Consider the following 21,359-nt stretch of genomic DNA (forward strand, 5'->3'; position numbering starts at 1 on the left):
TGAAATTTAGTGGGAGCCAATGCAGTGTGGATAAGATCGGGGTGATGTAGTCATATCTTCTGGTTCTAGTTAGGACTCTTGCAGCCGTATTCTGGACTAACTGGAGTTTGTTTATGCTCCTACTGGAACATCCAGACAGTAAGACATTACAATAATCCAACCTAGAGCTGATATCTTTATACAATTAAATTAAATTCCTATGCTACAGCTGTACACTCCTACAAAATTTATAAATGAACTATAAACTACTACAAAATATAGCGATCTGTAAAAATTGTAGACAGACGAAAGACCTGTGAAGGTTGTTGGTGATGTTGGTTTTTCTTCACAGCTCTCACAATGTTTCTGTCATCAACTGCTGCTGTTTTCCTTGGCCGACCCTTTCCATGTCTGATTGTTAGTACACCAGTGATCGCTTTCTTTTTCAGGACATTCCAAATTGTTGTATTGGCTATACGCAATGCTTGTTCAATGGCTTTGATAGACTTTACCTCTTTTCTCAACTTTAAAATGGGTTGCTTTTCTCCCATAGACAGCTCTCTGGTCTCCATGTTGGTTTATTCTTTTTAACAACAAATGCAGTCTTCACAAGTGAAACCCAGGGCTCAAACCAAGTGTAGACATTTAAAGCTATTAATTATTTCAACAATCGATTTAGCAGAGCACACCTATCAGTGGATAGTGAGAAACGTCGGGGTTACGCATTTAACCCTGTTCCCTGAGAAGGGAATGAGATGTTGCATTTAGCATAACAGTATGGGAAGCGCCCTTGAGTGCGTGACCGATATCTGAAGCTTGTGTAAAATCATGCCTACTTATAGGCCTGCCATGATCAGGTGACATGGCAATTAAGCACGTCGCATGATATATATATATATATATATATATATATATATATATATATATATATATATATGTATATATGTATGTATATGGCGTATATGGCACCTGTGAACCACGCCGCCAGCCTTATTATCTGAAGCAAAGGTGCAATTCACAGGCCTGCCCTGGTATGACAAAGCTATGCAATGTCTCATTTCCTTCTCAGGGAACAGGGTAACCCCGACGTTCCCTTTCAAAGGGAACTTCGACGTTGCATTTAGGATAACAGTAAGGGAACGGGAATACCCACTCCGTCATACCGAGGGTACGGCTTGTTCAACAAGACCCAAGCCCGAGGGTCACTGCAAGTCACTCGAGTCCGGGGTGGAATGAATATCCAGGCTGTAATAATGAATGAATGTGTGTGGAGTAGACCACAGTGCAGCCGCACACACACATCCTGCAAGGATACCCCTTTGGAAAAAGCCTTCGAGGAGGCGACCGCCCTAGTGGAATGAGCTCTTATGCCCAGAGGCGTGGCAAGACAGGGCACCTCGTAAGCCATAGAGATTACTTCCACTATCCAATTAGAGATGCGCTGCTTTGACACAGCATCACCTTTACTGTCGCCGTCAAAGCAGACCAACAGCTGCTTCGACTTACGCCACTGACCGGAGCGGTGGACATAAGTACAGAGAGCCCTTACTGGACACAGCAGATGCATCCTTTCTTGCTCCGTTGTGAGGAACGGAGGAGGGCAGAAAGCCTGCAACACCAAAGTGTTGGGCAGCAGATGTAGGCAGCAGATGTAGGCACCTTAGGAATATAATCCGGCATAGGATACAGGAAGGCCTTGGCAAATCCAGGGGAAAAGTCAAGGCAGGAAGGGGCAACAGAGTGCTGTAGATCTCCTACTCGCTTGAGAGATGTCAGGACCAGCAGAACAGCTACCTTTAGAGTCAGAAGCTTCTCAGAGGCTGACACTAAGGGCTCAAATGGGGCACCTGACAGACCTTCTAGGACCACAGAAAGGTCCCAGGAAGGTATGTGCGGCCTGCAGATGTGCGTCAGCCACCTGATGCCACGCATAAACATTGAAGTTAGAGGATGTTGCCCCACAGAGGCTCCATCAATAGGGGCGTGGCTTGCCGAAATGGCAGTCACATAAACCCTGATTGTAGAAGGAGCCCACCCACTGAGAAACGTCCTTGTAAGAACTCCAGTACTGTAGCTATTGCACGGTTCACTGGGTCTAGTTGGCGTTCCTCACACCACAAGACAAAAAACCCCCACTTGAGTGCATACAATTTCCTCATGGATGGTGCTCTAGGGTTCAACATGGTCTCTACAACCTCAGTTGTGAGACCAGAATCTATAAGCTGGTGCCCCTCAGGGGCCAGACTCACATTTTCCATAGTTCCGGCCGAGGGTGATAAATCAGCCATCCGGCTTGAGACAGTAGATCCCTGTGAATGGGAATCTCCCAAAGAGTGCCATCTAGCAGGGATATTATTTCTGAGAACCATATTTGAGCTGGCCAATAAGGTGCTTCTAGCAGCAGACGTAGACTGTCTTGGCGAGCTCTCAGTAGAACTTGTGGGAGCAGAGCGATCAAGGGAAAAGTGTACAGATGTGACCTCGGCCACACGTGCACCATGGTGTCCAGCCCTAATTGTGAGGGAGGAGTGAGGGCGAACCACAGTAAGCAGTGTGTTGTCTTCTCGGAGACGAACACATGCAGTCGCGCTTGGCCAAACCTCCGCCATATGGACTCCACCACTTGTGGATGGAGCCACCAATCCCTGGGCCTCAGCTCCTGACACAACAGGATGCCTGCCCCCACATTTCAGTTGCCCAGAATGTACATTGCACTCACTGCCAAAACTTTCCCTCTGCCCAGAGAAGAATAAGTTGCGCCTGCCTGAACATGGGGCACGGAAATAATCTTCCCTGGAGGTCAATAAATGATCCCACTGCTGTGTTGTCTGTAAATACATGGTGACCTCTAAATTGACATTGGCTGCTGATGCTATAAGCTCCAATAGTCTCCCATAGAGACTGGAGGGGATGTCAGCTTTATCTTGCTCAATGTTGATAGGATTGACCCTACGCATATTGGGGATAGAAATGCCCTCATCATAGTAGAAGCCTTATAACCCCTAGAAAAGTTGTCCATTGCACTGGAAAAGAAAGCATACTTTTCTGAGGTTCAACCTGAGCCCCAAGCTCTGCATGTGGGCGAGAACACCATCTCAATGTTGAACCACCGGATCCCTGGATCATGCTAGAATTAACCAGTTGTCCAGGTAGTTTAATACATGGATGCCCTGGAGTTACAATGGAGCCAGAATGACATTCATGCACATTGTGAAGGTGTGGGGGGATAAAGCTAGCCCGAAGTGAACAACCCGATCTTGGTTATGTGGAAATATGCACCTTTTAGATATATCATCACAAACCAGTCCTCAAATTGAATCTGGAGAATAATAAGTTTGGGCATCAGCATCTTGAACCTGTATGTCTGAAGAGTATACTTCAGATGATGGAAATCTAAAATTGCCCAAATACTTCTCTATTTTTTGCAAACCAGGAAATAACGGCTATAAAAACCTCCCTCCCTCAGGGAACGGGGTACATGTTCTATGGCCCCTTTGTCCAAGAGGGATCTCACTTACTGCACTAACGTCAGTCTCTGGTCTGTGCTGACTACTGTGGTGAGCACACCTCTGAACCTCTAACCCTTTTTTTACGGTAGGCAGAACCCATGGAGACACATTTGGCAGTAGTTTCCACGCTGACAGATGGTCTTTTAGTGACGTTAATTATTCCACATTGTATTGGAGGGAAAGCATCAGATTCTCGTTGCCCTGACAGCTCGCTGACCAGAGAACACTGAAAACTTGTGACAGCCGTGGCTAGGGGAGGCCCTACAGTAGCACTGGGGGCTAACTGCCCTAACAACCTTATGTCCCCTAATATGCCCCTCCACGACCCCTCAGGACCGCGCTTCTTTGTCTGCTTGGCCTTTATGACCATTCTCAGATCAGGCCTAATAGCATGCCATGACTGTGGCCGCCCGGTTCCCCTGGCTGTCTCTTTTTTGTCATGCACTTCTGGAAGAAATGGGAGTTTTCTGCAATGTGAGAGATTTACTTTCACTGGGGAGAAAAGAGCTCATCCAGCTCATCCAGTAATCACTTCAAGCAGCTCTTTATATGCTGCCCTCAATTTTTAGCACACCCTTCTGGCTCCTTGAAGTCAGAGAGGAATTCTTACTATTATTTTTGGGTGTTTTCTTTTTTTTTTTTTTTGCTTTCCATAGTGGAAGGAGGAGTCATGACACAAGCTCCAAATCCAGCGGAGAGTCAGACCCTGAAGACAAAGCAAGAGATTGAGCAGCGCTCGTCTCCAGCTCCTCTTCCAGATCCATAGGAGATCCCCCAGACCTGAGACGGCTAGCTCAGATCCACGAGACTCTGAACCCCAACTCGCTTTGGCTTCTGAGAAGAGAGCGAGTCACGAGTGAAGCTGTCTAATGTAGGCGTTACAATGCACGGTCAGACCTCTCGAGAGTTGCCCTCGCATGCTCTACCCTAGACACTTCCCAGCACTACTCCCCATGATGAAACGGGAGCAAGGCGTAAGATACTTCCTGAATTCTCTCACTCATATTTTTCTCTCTCGCTCATTCCTTTTTGTTTTCTACTCTTTTTTTTAAAGGGATAGAAAAGTCCAGAGATTTAGAGAAAAGAAAGAAAGGAAATGAAGCGTCTTTTTGTTTCTTTACACAAACAATTGACATGCAGTCTTGCTGAAGATAATAAGGATGACGGCGCGGTTCACAGATGCCATATATATATCACGCAATGCGCTTAATTGCCACGTCACTTGATCAGAGCAGGCCTATAAATAGGCACGATTTTACACAAGCTTCAGATGCCGGTTGCGCGCAAGGGCACTCCCATAGTGTTATGCTAAACGCAATCTGGAGTTCTCTTTGAAAGGGAACGAGCACTTTATCTCCCCATGCAAATTCCCATAGACAAGTACCCCTGTTATATAGCTGGGATTGACATTCTTGCGCCTGTAGTAAATTGTCCTGTGTTAATTGTCCCAATGTGTGGTGTTTTGCTCTCAGGTGAAGAACATACTGGATTTAATTTTTGCTCTTAGAAGGTCCCGTCTCCCAGTTTTCCCTAATGACATCTAAGACTTCCGAGGCTTGAGCCCATACAGCAACTCAAATGGGGAAAACCCGTGGAGGCTTGTGGAACCTTTTTGGTCAGAAAGGGCTTCAGTCTAGCCATCCTACCCCATAATCCAGTCTGTGAAGAATATGAGAGATTGTTGTCACATGCAGAGAGTAATCAGTACTTGTCAGATGTTCCTGCAGCTGCTAAATGTTGCTGTAGGTCTCTCTTGGCAGCCTCTCTGGTATGATTTTGCCTTGTTGTTTTGTAAATTTAGGAGGGACATCCTGTATTTGGTAATATCGCTATGGTGCTCCATTTTCTCCACTTGTTGATGATGGCCTTTACAGTGTTCCATAGTACATTTAATGTTTTGGAAATTCTTTTATACCCCACTCCTGATCTAGAGCTTTCAACGTGTAAGATACCATGCATGCTTTGCTGACTATGGCAAAGAAAATGTGAAGAAAATCCTACAGAAACAGCTGGTCTTTATTTGTAGAATAATTTCATTGATGACAGCCGTATGATGATTACTTTTGAACATGAGATTGAATATGATTGGTTCATTCCAAACACAGCCACATCATAAAAAAGGTTTTTGTAACTTTTTACATGTTTTTAAATGTTTCTGAGTGTGATATCACAACAAACCAGTGACGACATTTCCAATACTGCACTGTGGCCTACATACATGGCCGCCATGGACTGCAATTCACAGAACACTGACAAAGAGACTTTATAAACACTATGACTTTGCAAAGTATTATGCTATTTCCAAGCCTTATCTCGTGGTTGCTTTTCTGGTTATGTACTTTGTTTACCCTGTTGACCTCAATTCTCTGTTCTGCTTAGTTTTGCCTGTTTCACTGATCGTTTGACCCTAGCCTGCCTTGGGCTTTGTTTTATGCCTGATCCTTTGTACTTCATATTGTTTTATTAAACTACCATACCTGCACTTGCTTCCATCTCAGCCTCCATTACGTGACACTGACTATGTCAGAGATTTCCCATCGCGCTCAGCAGCCCGTATTGCGACAGTGCGCTTCTGGGCTGTCAAACTCTTGTTTACTTTGTACACATGTGTTTTGTTATCGTTTATATGGTTTATTTTATATGGTTTATTGTTATGGCACTCACCCAATCCCATATATGGCTAATCCAGCCTTGAGTGTGGTGTCCTTACAGTGGAGTGTTTCCAGTTTTCAATCAGGTTGCACCATTATGGGTTGTCTGGGTGTGGAAGTGATGAACCATCAGAATTGAGAAAAGTTGAGAAATTCTGGTCTCCTTTTCTGTTAATACAACAGGTTGTTTAATGATGCACGGCATACTACGCATACTAAACCCCACCTAGCCTAGTACTGAGTTCATATTATATTGACAAAACAAATATTATAATTATGCCAAAATTACCCTGATTCACTGGTCAGGAATTTCAAGGTATAGCATACCAGAAAGACTCCACTCCAACAACAAGGACATGGTAGAGTTTAGTGGTTTCTTTTTAGAAAGGGACTTTACACCCCTTTTTTACTGTGAGTCTCTCCTTGTCATCCTGCGATGTAATAAAATCACAGAATTGTGTTTGAAATACATATTTAGACACACTGTCCTCACTTTATCTCATCCTAACACATCATAAATAAACGCTATGTACTGAATCTATTTTAAAACACTGGGTCCCTCTAATAGCACTTTTTGTCTTTAAATGTATTACTTATGTAAAGATAATTTAATAAATTTAAAAACAATTTGTTTTCTGTTAACTTTAAATAACTTGAGTCACAGTTAAACGTCATGGAAACTCAGACAAAACGTCATTGTGTGCATTTTTACCGATCAGTCATCACAACAGACACCAGGAAAACACGTCATGCCGTTTGATGTCTAAAGGATAAATATGCAGATGAACAGATAGACTTTTTTGCCCCCCAGTTTTCAGTCTTGCACAGTGAAATCTTCTGCATGTGCACAGGAAGTGAAATCTGTGAGCTTTTTTTTACCAGAATTAATATTTTATCCATTGATAAAATTCAGATATGTACTCTGTAGGATTACGAATGAAATAATATCATATTAAAATCCCTTTTCTAAAAAGAAACAAGCTAAACAGTGGTTTTATTATTAATAAAAGAAGCCAAAAATAATCCTGCATCTGTTGTTATTTCCGGAACTATTCATGAAACCAGTTTCATAATAGGAGATTATATTAATTAAGTGACTACGCACAAGACTGCAATGAGGAAGTACCAAAATAGAAAATTATTTATAACGTCTGAAGAAACATATCTACGGTCATGTGAAGAAACAGTGTTGGTATTTATTAAACATTTTGAAACATATTTAAAAAATGTGATTTGATCTGGCCTGTTTAATGTAAAAAGAAGTTTAGGAGAACGTTAAGTGGTGAAAAGGATGTTTGTTTTTGTTGGAAGTGGTGTTTGAGTGATTGAAGAAAGTTTGGAAAAATAATCTGTTTTTGTCCTGGAATTAATTCACCCATGCTATGCTAAGAAAAGTTTTTCATGCCCCCATTGTGATTCAATAAGAATTTTCATGAAACACTTTGAGCAGTTGAAGCTCTGTGTGGTTGTAACGTAGAACATAGCTGATTAAATTTTCATACTTTTGTGAAGTACCATGTGAAGAAATAGCAGCAGAATGCAAAATATGGAAATAAAAATGTTTGATGCAAATAAAGTTCATGTAACATATTCATCTTAAATGTTCTCAGCTCATCCAGCTTATCCTGCTTATCCAGTATGACAGAATAAATACTGCTGGTTGACAGGAACTGCGACTCTGGCAAGAGCAGAGGAGACGGACTGTGCATCTACTCCAACAACAGGTAGTGTGCAAACGCTGCAGAGACTGAAAGACACTGCTCACCAGATCTAGAGTTTGTTACGCTGAGATATCGGCCCTTCTATCTGCCGCGTGACTTCAGTGATGTTGTCATGGCCCTTTACATTCCACCCAGTGCTAACACTAATGTAGCATTGAACAGCTTCCTAATAGCTATCAACAAGCTGAAGTCTATGCATCCCTATGAGATTTTTATCGTGGCTGGGGACTTTAATCATGCACATTTAAAGACCACCAGCATGTTACATGAGAGGTCAAAACACACTGGACCATTTATACTGTAACATCAGAGATGAATATAAAGTCTCTATCCGTCCTCACTTGGGCCAATTTGATCATCTATCCCTCTTTCTCACCCCGACATACAGACCTGTCATGAAGAAAACTATGCCTAGAGTGAGATAGATAAAGATTTGGCCTGAGGATGCAATCCTCAATCCAAAACTGCAGGATTGCTCTGAGCGTACCATTGGGGACATATTTGCACAGCAGGATCTAAAAAAAAAAAACATTCAAGCTCACCTAAATCATCCCAGACCATGTAGCAACATGTGCTATGGTCTGCTGAGACTAAGGAAAAAGTTTTTTGGCATAATTGTAAAAGATGTGTGTGTGTGTGTGTGTGGCATCAGTGGCCTGATCGAGTGCCAACAGAGAGGAGGCGGGTTGAAGCAGCAGGTAATGCATTATGATTCCCACTTGTGTCATATTGGCTTTGTGTTATTTGCCAGGATGAGGGTTAGTATTTTAAGATTTTAAGAGGCAGCACTTATATCTGTTGCTGGCATTTGAAAGAATCTGACTACTTGAAAACCACTACCTGTAAATGCCCAAAACATGGGTCTGTTCCCTCACGATTCGAATGGACAGATCAAACATCTGTTGTCTGAAAAAATGTCAGAAAAGCTAGCAGTGTGTGTGGGACCTGTGACTTAAACGAACTAGCTAGCAAAGTGTGAAAAATTTAGCTAGCTATTTACTACATACCTTAATCTGGAATAGTAACTGATGATTTGGATTCACGGTCACTGTCAACGCATTTCAGTCCCTAAACAATGGATTGAGGTGGCAACAGGAAGGCCAATATTAACGATTGGACATGACAGTACAGCTCCTGCGAGAAGGGTTTCGGTTCAAATGGAAAAATATTCCGGAAAAAGACTTTGACGGAATTTTTACAACCCTGTCTACCACCATGACAGATAATTATTTACTGTAATGCAGCTTCTGCTACCACTATATAGTTATACTTTGTGCTGCATGAATGGCTCTGTGTGTGTGTCCATTTCTGCCATCAGCTATAACATTAAAACCACCTGCCTAATATTGTGTAGGTCCCCCTTGTGTCACCAAAATGGCTCTGACCTATCGAAGCATGGACTCTCTGCAGCCTAGCATATCTTAACTGCCAAAAGTTTGTGGACAACCGAATATCACATCCATATGTGCTTTTTGAACATCCTATTACCAATCATATGATATCATGTGCAACACTATCATCCTATCATGCCTCCTAACTATCACAACTTGATACCATCACCTGTGGCTTTGAGGTGGAAAAGAAGAGGGTGTGGCCAGACATACATAACCCGTGTCATGTACACCTTCCATCATTATAGCTGAAAATCTGGTTTGGAGTCAGCTGTAGCTGCAATCACTAACATTTATTCTTTTCTTTTTTTATTTTTATTTTTTTAAATCTGTTCAGCAGCACGGACAACAGAAGCTAAGATGCATCAGAAAGATGATTTTGGTGAACACAGTTTAGTAAGATCTGGAAAAGGCAATAATGTACTTCCCTACTGACATTTTGACATGACCAGCATGACCTGTTTGAAGGTGTGGCTGCTGTGAAGATCACATTGAGATTGAATGTTTCTCTGAAAGATCTGAAAAAGGCAATAATGTACTTCCCTACCGACATTTTGACGAGGTTTTTCCCGTCTTCGCATTCTTGCATGACCTGTTTGAAGGTGTGGCTGCTGTGAAGATCATTCTGGGATAACAGAAGGCATAATAAAAGATTTCTCTCTAGCGTTGCATTTTGTGCCTGACATTTTTGTTCACGCTTGGATAGAATCTACTTTATCTTAGAGTAAAAGATCTAAACATATTACTTCTTGCTAGATTGTGTGTGTGTGTGTGAGTGTGTGTGTGTGTGAGAGAGAGAGAGAGAGACAGAGACAGAGAGACAGAGACAGACAGAGAGTCGTATTAACACTTGAAGGAGCGGGTCACACAGTGAAATGTTTTTTCAGGTATATTAAGTAGTTTCCAGAGGAGCTCTGTAGTTATTCTGAGCGATTAAACACATTAAGGGATTCGTGTTTAGTGATTCTGATGTTAAGTGATTTCTGTATTCATCAGAAAGATGTCTTCACAATGTACGCTCAGCAGTCGCACTAAAAAGTGTGTGCGTAATAAAAGCCCCTCATTTTAATGCAAAATGGTTTGAACTTATTTGTGAATACAGGTGCATTTTTTAAAAAAAATAGAATATCATGGAAAAGTTCATTTTCCCCGTAATTTAATTCAAAAAGTGGAGCTTTAATATATTCTAGATTCATTACACATAAATAAGTGAAATATTTCAAGCCTTTTTTGTTGTAATCTTGATGATTACGGCTTCAGCTCACGGAAATCAAAAATCCAGTATCTCAGAATATTAGAATCAAGAATTTATAATACAGAAATGTCGACCTGAGAAGATCTCTGATCAGATAATTAACTCCAAACACCTGCAAAGGTTTCCTGAGCCTTTAATCTCTCAGTCTAGTTCAAGACACAACCACAATCACGGGGAAGATGAAAGTAAATGTTGCATTTCATTTGGAAATCAAGGTTCCAGAGTCTGGAGGAAGTGAAGTGAGTGAAGTGAGTGGAGAGGATCAGAATCCAAGGTGAATTAAACTGAATTTTTTTAGATGCGCCTGTAAGTTGTAGGAGGCACAGCTGTGTGATTTGATTGATTGAGTGTGATTGAGTATGTGTGATTGGATATTAGTAGGTCACATTTTCATAACACATATGCAGGCCATGCCTGCGCTAGCAACTCAATATCTTACCTAAAACTCCCTAGAAGCATGTCCTTTTAAACATTATTTATATTTATAAAAGTATATTTAACAATTTGTCAACTGATGTATACAGTATAGGGATATAAGTGGGTTTCAAAAGTATTCACACCCCATCACTACCCCGTCAGTACCTACTGCTTGGCCATTGATAAACTACATACTGATCAGTATAAGTGGTAAGCATGAATTCAATATGGACAAACTACGCAGTGCGGATTCTGACAGCTCTTCCTCATCAGACCCATTGCCTTATGGGATAGCACAGTATCCACAGTGTCCAGTGATTTTATATAACCTCCACCATCAAATTGTGTGAAGCCTTACAGCTGGGAAGAGTTATAAGCCCATTTCTAATGGTTTAGATTTTCCCGAGAGCACAATGAGCTCCATCATTGCGAAACAGAAGAAGTATGGGATCACCAGGACTGTCCTTCCAAAATCAGTAACATGGCTAGAAGAACCTTGGTCAAGGAGGTGACCAAAAACCCAATGGCCATTCTAATTTAGCTACAGAAGTCCTCAGCAGAAATTGGAGGACTTGCTGGAAAACAATCATCTCAGAAATACTCCATGAAACAGGTCTTTTTTTTTGAGTGGCTAGACTGAAGCCACTCTTCAGTGTGTGTGTATATATAAATATATATAAATAATATGCTGCATTTGACTAAGTGGAGGAGTTGTCCAATCAGGCACAAGAGCATTAGTGAGGTTAGGCACTAACCCTGGGAAACCATGTCCTCATGGAGCTCGCTTTGTGCACTGGGGCATTATCATGCTGGAACAGTTTCGAGTCCCTTTGTTCCAGTAAGGTGAAATATTAATTCTACAGTAGGGATGTCTAATGTTATCCTGAAAGGGCCGGTGTGGGTGTAGGTTTTAAATCGAACTAAGCAGAAGCCACACCTAATAGGCCGTGGTAGCTCAGGGGTTAAGACATTGGATTAGTGATCGGATGGTTGTGAGTTCAAATCTCAGTGTGCCCCTGCTAGCCCCTTAACTCTCAAATGCTCAGTTGTATAAATGAGATAAATGTCAGTTGCTCTGGATGCATCTGAGAGATGTTGTAAATCTATTAAAAACTACTATAAACTGATTAAATAACTGGAATTAGGTGTGGCCCCTGCTTGATTAAATGAAACCCTGCACCCACAATGGCCCTTTCTACAGCATACAATTCTACACAGTTGTGTTTCTAATTTTTTGACAACACTTTTGGGATAAAACACATACGGTTGGTATTGTGAGTGTCCACATACATTTAATTATAAAGTGTATCATTACATTATTAAATTATGTGCAGAAAATATCAAATAAATCATGTAAAGCTTTCCTTCATATGATGTTTATAATCATTGTACACTTTTATATAGAGACGTTATATGTAGGTTTGCATATACAAGTAAGTGTTTAGAAATTATACTGTGTAGTACAAAGAATTATATATGGACGTAAATATAAGTGAAAGAAAAACCTTGTAGGACTGTTAGAATGTGGAGAAAGTTTCAAGCAAATCAGAACCCTCATTAAGTCTCCAGTTTCAACAAATCAAAATATTAGTATTTCTTATGTGAAGATACCTTTTTTTTTTATAAGGATTAATAATCATTTTCCCCATGTTCCCTTTGTCTTGTCAATTATTATAAAAATTATATATCTCAGTCAGGTGTATCTGATCAGGTGTAGAGCTAGAAGTGCAATGCCACTGAAAGTAGAAGTGATAGAAGAGACATCCATATCATGGGAAGTGAGCTGGCAATCACTGGTGACATGGAATTACCTGCAAAATATAAACATTATACATAATATTTAATGCACAAATATATACACAAATATATATTTAAACCAGAATAATTTTGCCTTATTTCTAATTAACAAACACTACTTAATAAGTCACACAGTAAAGTCTGTGCAAGTGTATACTGACCAAGAATCTGGGAGACATTGATGGAGTTTGGATCAACAATAAAGTCCAAGCTGTTAAGTGCACTGAGAAGGACATTTCTCACTTGGGTCGCAGTAACATTTGGGCCACTAGAATTCATATAAATGTTGCTTTCTGTCACAATAGAACCACTCCTGAAAGGACATGAATGTAGAGATACAGATTAAAATTAAATCATTAATCAACAAAGAAATAAACAAGAAATTCAGATTCAGATCTTCCTTCTTACCTGAATTTTACAATTTGCATGAGGACGAAGTTTTTAAAGGCTTTCTTGTACAATGGTTCAACCTGAAAGAAATTAGAAATGAATCAGGAATCAACAGCAGTTTCAAACACACGGATAAACTGGTCTGTCACATTTAGTACTAGATATAGAACACTGAGACTTAAAAATGTTCAAATTCATATATAATTGTGCCGCGTGGCATGTCCATTTAATCTGACTTCAGAATATTCATATAACTTAATGAAACTGAACTGAAACATCAGACGAATGCAAAAATTAGACCTGGTCTATATTACTTCTTAAGAGCAAGCCAAACTTTTGAACCATGACGAGTTCTTGGTGTTGTCTTACAGTCCGATCTAAAATTACTGGAACATCAAGGCTAATACTGTTCTTTTTGCTATACATTGAATATATTTGGTTTGAGATAATAAGATGAATGACACAATAGATCACAATTTCAGCTTTCATTTCCCCATGTTTACATCTAGATTTGTTAAATAATTTAGAACATGGCAACTTTGTTTGTACCTAACAATTTTTTTTAAGTGACCAAAAATATTTGAACATGACTGATAGATGTTTCTCACTACCCACTGATAGGTGGGTAGATGCTCTGCTAAATCGATTGTTGAAAGAATTAATAGCTTTGAATGTCTACTCTTGGTTTGAGCCCTGGATTTCACTTGTGAATACTGCATTTGTTGTTCTGTTTTATTTTTTTCTGTGTACTGCTTATTTTGCGTACAGTGCTTTGAGAAGCTGCCTTTAAATGCGATTTATAAAATATTGTTTTTATTATTATTATTATTATTATTATTATTATTATTATTATTATTATACAGAGATGATCCACAAAAGTTCTGGAACCGAGATGAACCTCTTCCAAAGTGATGGAAAGGCCAAAGTGTGGAGAAAGAAAGGATCCGTTCATGATCCAAAACATACAAGCTGATCTGTGGAACATGGTGGAGGTAGTGTCATAGCTTGGGCTTGCATGACTGCTTCTGGAACATTCTCACTAATCTTTATTGATGATGAACTCATGATGGAGCAGCAGAATTAATTCAGGAGTCTACAGAAACAATCTGTCTTCCAACTTACAGAGAAATGCATCCAATCTAATCAGGAGGAACTTCATCATGCATCAAGACAACGATCCAAAACACACTTCCACCTCAACACAGGACTTCAGGGGAAAAGTGGAAGGTTTTAGTCTGGACAGGTCAATCACCAGACCTTCACCCAACTGATCAGCATCTCACCTCCTGAAGAGGAGACTGAAGGGAGAAACCCCCCGAAACAACTACTACTGAAAGAAGCTGCAGGAAAAACCTGGAGAAGCTCCACAGAAGAAGAAACCAGCTGTTTGGTGTCAGTGAGTCGCAGGTGTGATGCAGTTACTGCAAGCGAGGGACATGCAACCAAATATTAAGTGTTACTTATCTATTCCTATACTTTCTTGCCTAAATATGGGATGGTCTAATACAAAAGGTTTTCATGTTTTTTTTATTGTTTAACACATGTAGATGTGAATACCAGGACATAAAAGCTTAAATCCTAAACTCTCATTTCATTTCCATCTTTTGATCTCAAACACTAATGTATCTGGTGTATAGTACAAATCAATGAATTGGCCTTGCTGTTCCAATAGTTTCGAAAAGGAATGTATGTCTGACCACCAGAAGCAGGTCATAAACTGAGCAACAGACAGACACACACACACACACACACACACACACTTTTGTTTAGAAGAATCTAATAAATTGTAAATGGAAGAATTATTAATAAAACATACCTGATTACGGATATTTGTAGCTTTTGCCGCGAATGCTGGAGAGCTGGTATTGGCCAGTGCTGCATCAAACGTTTCTATGATGCTGAAGATCATGTTGAAAATTGCGGTTGTATTTGGAGGAGCTGGCGGTATTACTGTAGAAGTTGTGGTTGAAGCTGTGGTTGTGGTTGTGGTTGTGTTTGATGTTGTGCTTGTTGAAGAGTTGTTGGCCACTGTTGATTGAGAGGTTATATTGCAATCAGAATATCCACATTTACCAATCAGTTATTATAATACAACATTCTTAAATAGTATATACTGACCAACAGTCTGGGTGACATTTATAGAAGTTGGAATAATGTTCAAGCTTGAGGTGGTGCTAGTCGCATTAACAAGGACGTCTTTTACTGTGGAGTTAGTTGGGATGGTGCCATTGGCGGTAAATTCAAGGCTTGAATTTGTCACAATCGAACCATTCCTAAAACACAACCATAGTTAAATACCGGTTAAAATTCTGAAAAGTCAGAGTAATGTTTTTATATATATTATTTCTCACCTGAAACCATAAATTACCATCCGGAGGAAGTTTTTGAAGATTTGTTTGTAAATTGGTTCAAGCTGAAAAAATAATTAATTGAAAATAAATAGATTTTTCATAAACACTGAACTTGTATGAATTGGCCATTTGGTTTTGTCATTTTAGACCTACATATAGTTAAAGTTAACCAGGAAGTAATATACAGAGACTTATAAACATTCAAATGCAGACATCTGCACTATTGCATGGCCAACATAATTGATTTCACAACATTCATATTAGGACAAGAGGAAAGAATTAGAGATAATCAGTTCTCATGTTGTCTTATATAGTAGAATAACTGTACAGGTGGCAATTTTTGAAGATTAAAATATATTATAAATAAAAGCATTATAAATAAAACATACCTGATTACGGATATTTTGAGCTTTTGCTGTAAACTCTGGAGAGCTGGTATCGGCCAGTGCTGGATAAAAGGTTTCATTGATGCTAAAGACCAAGTTGAATACTGCAGCTACGACAGTAGAGTTTGTTGAAGAGCCGTTTGTAGATGTGGTTGAGTTTGAAGACGTGTTTATTGAAGTCATGCTTGTTGAAGTGGTGTTTGCTGAAGTGTTGTTTGCTGAAGTGTTGTTTGTTGAAGTGGTGTTTGTTGAAGTGGAGTTTGTTGAAGTCGTGTTTGTAGACGTGCTCGGGGTTGAAGTGGTGTTTGTTGAAGTTGTGTTTGTTGTAGTGGAGTTTGTTGAAGTGGAGTTTGTTGAAGTGTTTGTTGAAGAGTTGTTTGTCACTATTAATTGAGATGTTAAATAGGAATTAGAATACTTACATGTACAAAATGTTATTAAAGTGCAGTATCAGTGAAAGTGAATACTGACCAGGAACCTGGGTGACTTTTATAGAAGTTGGAATAATGTTCAAGCTTGAGTTGGTGCTGGTCGCATTAACAAGGGCGTCTTGTAGTGTGGAGTTAGTTGGGATGGTGCCATTGGCACTAAATTCAAGAGTGGAATTTGTCACAATCGAACCATTCCTAAAACACAACCATAGTTAAATACAGCATGAAATTCTGAATCTCAAAAGTAAAGATAAACAATTACTTAGAGCAAAGTTTTCATATATCATTTCTCACCTGAAACTATGAATTACCATCCGGAGGAAGTTATTGAAGAGTCTTCTGTAAATTGGTTCAATCTGAAAAATATAATTCAATAAAGAATTCAGTTTCCATAACCACTGACCTCATATACATTGGCTGTTTGTTTTGTCACAGGCCTAGATATAGTTAAAGTTAATGAGTAATTCATATGGAGAGACTTATAAGTGTTGAAATGCAGATATTTGCCCCATTGCCTGGTGAATGTCATTAACTTCACAAAATTAATTACTGAAATCGAAACATCAGACAAGAGATCAGACATGACCAGTATGTATACCCTCTTACAGAAAGACACAAATGGGACTGTTATTGGTTTTTTATGTTGTCTTATATTACAAAAGAACTATTCATGGGGCAAAATTAGTTTGAGTAGAAGATTAAAATGGATCATAACTGGTAGCAATAATAAGTAAACATACCTGATTACGGATACTTTGAGCTTTTGTTGTAAACTCTGGAGAGCTGATATTGGCCAGTGCTGGATAAAAGGTTTCATTGATGCTAAAGGCCAAGTTGAATACTGCAGCTGGTACAGAAGTGTTTGCAGACGTGTTTGTAGACGTGGTGTTTGTTGAAGTGGTGTTTGTTGAAGTCGTGTTTGTAGACGTGCTCGGGGTTGAAGTCGTGTTTGTTGAAGACGTGTTTGTAGATGAAGACGTATTTGTTGAAGAGGTGTTTGTAGACGTGCTCGAGTTCGAAGTCGTGTTTGTTGAAGTGGAGTTTGTTGAAGTGGTGTTTGTTGTGGAGTTTGTTGAAGTGTTTGTTGAAGTGGAGTTAGTTGAAGTGTTTGTTGAAGAGGTGTTTGTCACTATTAATTGAGAGGTTAAATAGGAATTAGAATACTTACATGTACAAAATGTTATTAAAGTGCAGTATCAGTGAAAGTGAATACTGACCAGGAACCTGGGTGACTTTTATAGAAGTTGGAATAATGTTCAAGCTTGAGTTGGTGCTGGTCGTATTAACAAGGGCGTCTTGTACTGTGGAGTTAGTTGGGATGGTGCCATTGGCGGTAAATTCAAGAGTGGAATTTGTCACAATCGAACCATTCCTAAAACACAACCATAGTTAAATACAGCATGAAATTCTGAATCTCAAAAGTAAAGATAAACAATTACTTAGAGCAAAGTTTTCATATATCATTTCTCACCTGAAACTATGAATTACCATCCGGAGGAAGTTACTGAAGAGTCTTCTGTAAATTGGTTCAAGCTGAAAAATATAATTCAATAAAGAATTCAGTTTCCATAACCACTGACCTCATATACATTGGCTGTTTGTTTTGTCACAGGCCTAGATATAGTTAAAGTTAATGAGTAAATCATATGGAGAGACTTATAAGTGTTGAAATGCAGATATTTGCCCCATTGCCTGGTGAATGTCATTAACTTCAATATATTAATTACTGAAATCGAAACATCAGACAAGAGATCAGACATGACCAGTATGTATACCCTCTTACCAGAAAGACACAAATTGGACTGTTATTGGTTTTTTATGTTGTCTTATATGACAAAAGAACTATTCATGGGGCAAAATTAGTTTGAGTAGAAGATTAAAATGGATCATAACTGGTAGCAATAATAAGTAAACATACCTGATTACGGATACTTTGAGCTTTTGCTGTAAACTCTGGAGAGCTGATATTGGCCAGTGCTGGATAAAAGGTTTCATTGATGCTAAAGGCCAAGTTGAATGCTGCAGCCGGTACAGAAGTGTTTGCAGACGTGTTTGTAGACGTGGTGTTTGTTGAAGTGTTTGTTGAAGTGGTGTTTGTAGACGTGGTGTTTGTAGACGTGCTCGGGGTTGAAGAGGTGTTTGTAGACGTGGTGTTTGTTGAAGTGGTGTTTGTAGACGTGGTGTTTGTAGACGTGCTCGGGGTTGAAGAGGTGTTTGTAGACGTGCTCGGGGTTGAAGAGGTGTTTGTAGACGTGGTGTTTGTTGAAGTGGTGTTTGTAGACGTGGTGTTTGTAGACGTGCTCGGGGTTGAAGTGGTGTTTGTTGAAGTGGTGTTTGTAGACGTGCTCGGGGTTGAAGTGGTGTTTGTAGACGTGGTGTTTGTTGAAGTGGTGTTTGTAGACGTGGTGTTTGTTGAAGTGTTGTTTGTAGACGTGGTGTTTGTTGAAGTGTTTGTTGAAGTGTTTGTTGAAGTGGTGTTTGTAGACGTGCTCGGGGTTGAGGACGTGTTTGTTGAAGTTGTGTTTGTTGAAGTGGTGTTTGTTGTGGAGTTTGTTGAAGTGTTTGTTGAAGTGTTTGTTGAAGAGGTGTTTGTCACTATTAATTGAGAGGTTAAATAGGAATTAGAATACTTACATGTACAAAATGTTATTAAAGTGCAGTATCAGTGAAAGTGAATACTGACCAGGAACCCGGGTGACATTTATAGAAGTTGGAATAATGTTCAAGCTTGAGTTGGTGCTGGTCGCATTAACAAGGACGTCTTGTACTGTGGAGTTAGTTGGGATGGTGCCATTGGCACTAAATTCAAGAGTGGAATTTGTCACAATCGAACCATTCCTAAAACACAACCATAGTTAAATACAGCATGAAATTCTGAATCTCAAAAGTAAAGATAAACAATTACTTAGAGCAAAGTTTTCATATATCATTTCTCACCTGAAACTATGAATTACCATCCGGAGGAAGTTACTGAAGAGTCTTCTGTAAATTGGTTCAAGCTGAAAAATATAATTCAATAAAGAATTCAGTTTCCATAACCACTGACCTCATATACATTGGCTGTTTGTTTTGTCACAGGCCTAGATATAGTTAAAGTTAATGAGTAAATCATATGGAGAGACTTATAAGTGTTGAAATGCAGATATTTGCCCCATTGCCTGGTGAATGTCATTAACTTCAATATATTAATTACTGAAATTGAAACATCAGACAAGAGATAAGAATCAGACATGACCAGTATGTATACCCTCTTACCAGAAAGACACAAATGGGACTGTTATTGGTTCTTTATGTTGTCTTATATGACAAAAGAACTATTCATGGGGCAAAATTAGTTTGAGTAGAAGATTAAAATGGATTATAACTGGTAGCAATAATGAGTAAACATACCTGATTACGGATACTTTGAGCTTTTGTTGTAAACTCTGGAGAGCTGGTATTGGCCAGTGCTGGATAAAAGGTTTCACTGATGCTAAAGACCAAGTTGAATGCTGCAGCCGGTACAGAAGTGTTTGCAGACGTGGTGTTTGTTGAAGTGTTTGTTGAAGTGGTGTTTGTAGACGTGGTGTTTGTTGAAGTGGTGTTTGTAGACGTGGTGTTTGTTGAAGTGGTGTTTGTAGACGTGTTCGGGGTTGAAGTGGTGTTTGTAGACGTGGTGTTTGTTGAAGTGGTGTTTGTAGACGTGTTCGGGGTTGAAGTGGTGTTTGTTGAAGTGGTGTTTGTTGAAGTGATGTTTGTAGACGTGGTGTTTGTTGAAGTGGTGTTTGTTGAAGTGTTTGTTGAAGTGGTGTTTGTAGACGTGCTCGGGGTTGAAGTGGTGTTTGTAGACGTGCTCGGGGTTGAAGTGGTGTTTGTAGACGTGGTGTTTGTTGAAGTGGTGTTTGTAGACGTGGTGTTTGTAGACGTGCTCGGGGTTGAAGTCGTGTTTGTTGAAGACGTGTTTGTTGAAGAGGTGTTTGTTGAAGTTGTATTTGTTGAAGTCGTGTTTGTTGAAGTGGTGTTTGTTGAAGTGGTGTTTGTAGACGTGCTCGGGGTTGAAGTGATGTTTGTAGACGTGGTGTTTGTTGAAGTGGTGTTTGTAGACGTGGTGTTTGTTGAAGTGGTGTTTGTAGACGTGGTGTTTGTTGAAGTGGTGTTTGTAGACGTGTTCGGGGTTGAAGTGGTGTTTGTAGACGTGGTGTTTGTTGAAGTGGTGTTTGTAGACGTGGTGTTTGTAGACGTGCTCGGGGTTGAAGTGGTGTTTGTTGAAGTGGTGTTTGTTGAAGTGATGTTTGTAGACGTGGTGTTTGTAGACGTGGTGTTTGTAGACGTGGTGTTTGTTGAAGTGGTGTTTGTAGACGTGGTGTTTGTTGAAGTGTTTGTTGAAGTGTTTGTTGAAGTGGTGTTTGTAGACGTGCTCGGGGTTGAAGTGGTGTTTGTAGACGTGGTGTTTGTTGAAGTGGTGTTTGTAGACGTGGTGTTTGTAGACGTGCTCGGGGTTGAAGTCGTGTTTGTTGAAGTGGTGTTTGTAGACGTGGTGTTTGTTGAAGTGGTGTTTGTAGACGTGGTGTTTGTTGAAGTGGTGTTTGTAGACGTGTTCGGGGTTGAAGTGGTGTTTGTAGACGTGGTGTTTGTTGAAGTGGTGTTTGTAGACGTGTTCGGGGTTGAAGTGGTGTTTGTTGAAGTGGTGTTTGTTGAAGTGATGTTTGTAGACGTGGTGTTTGTTGAAGTGGTGTTTGTTGAAGTGTTTGTTGAAGTGGTGTTTGTAGACGTGCTCGGGGTTGAAGTGGTGTTTGTAGACGTGCTCGGGGTTGAAGTGGTGTTTGTAGACGTGGTGTTTGTTGAAGTGGTGTTTGTAGACGTGGTGTTTGTAGACGTGCTCGGGGTTGAAGTCGTGTTTGTTGAAGACGTGTTTGTTGAAGAGGTGTTTGTTGAAGTTGTATTTGTTGAAGTCGTGTTTGTTGAAGTGGTGTTTGTTGAAGTGGTGTTTGTAGACGTGCTCGGCGTTGAAGTGATGTTTGTAGACGTGGTGTTTGTTGAAGTGGTGTTTGTAGACGTGGTGTTTGTTGAAGTGGTGTTTGTAGACGTGGTGTTTGTTGAAG

General features: G+C 39.9%; 1 protein-coding gene across 1 annotated transcript in view; it reads right to left on the minus strand.

Annotated features, from left to right (window-relative positions):
• Positions 1 to 15,019, minus strand: part of LOC128628718 (uncharacterized) — a 31,011-nt gene extending 15,992 nt beyond the window's left edge. The window contains exons 1-2 of the mRNA XM_053677368.1: positions 14,927 to 15,019; positions 13,129 to 13,190 (exon numbers count right to left, since the gene is read on the minus strand). Coding sequence (XP_053533343.1) covers positions 13,129 to 13,190; positions 14,927 to 15,019 — 155 coding nt within the window. The remainder of the gene's footprint in view (positions 1 to 13,128; positions 13,191 to 14,926) is intronic.
• Between the last annotated feature and the right edge of the window lie 6,340 nt (positions 15,020 to 21,359).

The sequence above is a fragment of the Ictalurus punctatus genome, chromosome 29 (genome assembly GCF_001660625.3).
Source record: "Ictalurus punctatus breed USDA103 chromosome 29, Coco_2.0, whole genome shotgun sequence".
Lineage (NCBI taxonomy): Eukaryota > Metazoa > Chordata > Actinopteri > Siluriformes > Ictaluridae > Ictalurus > Ictalurus punctatus.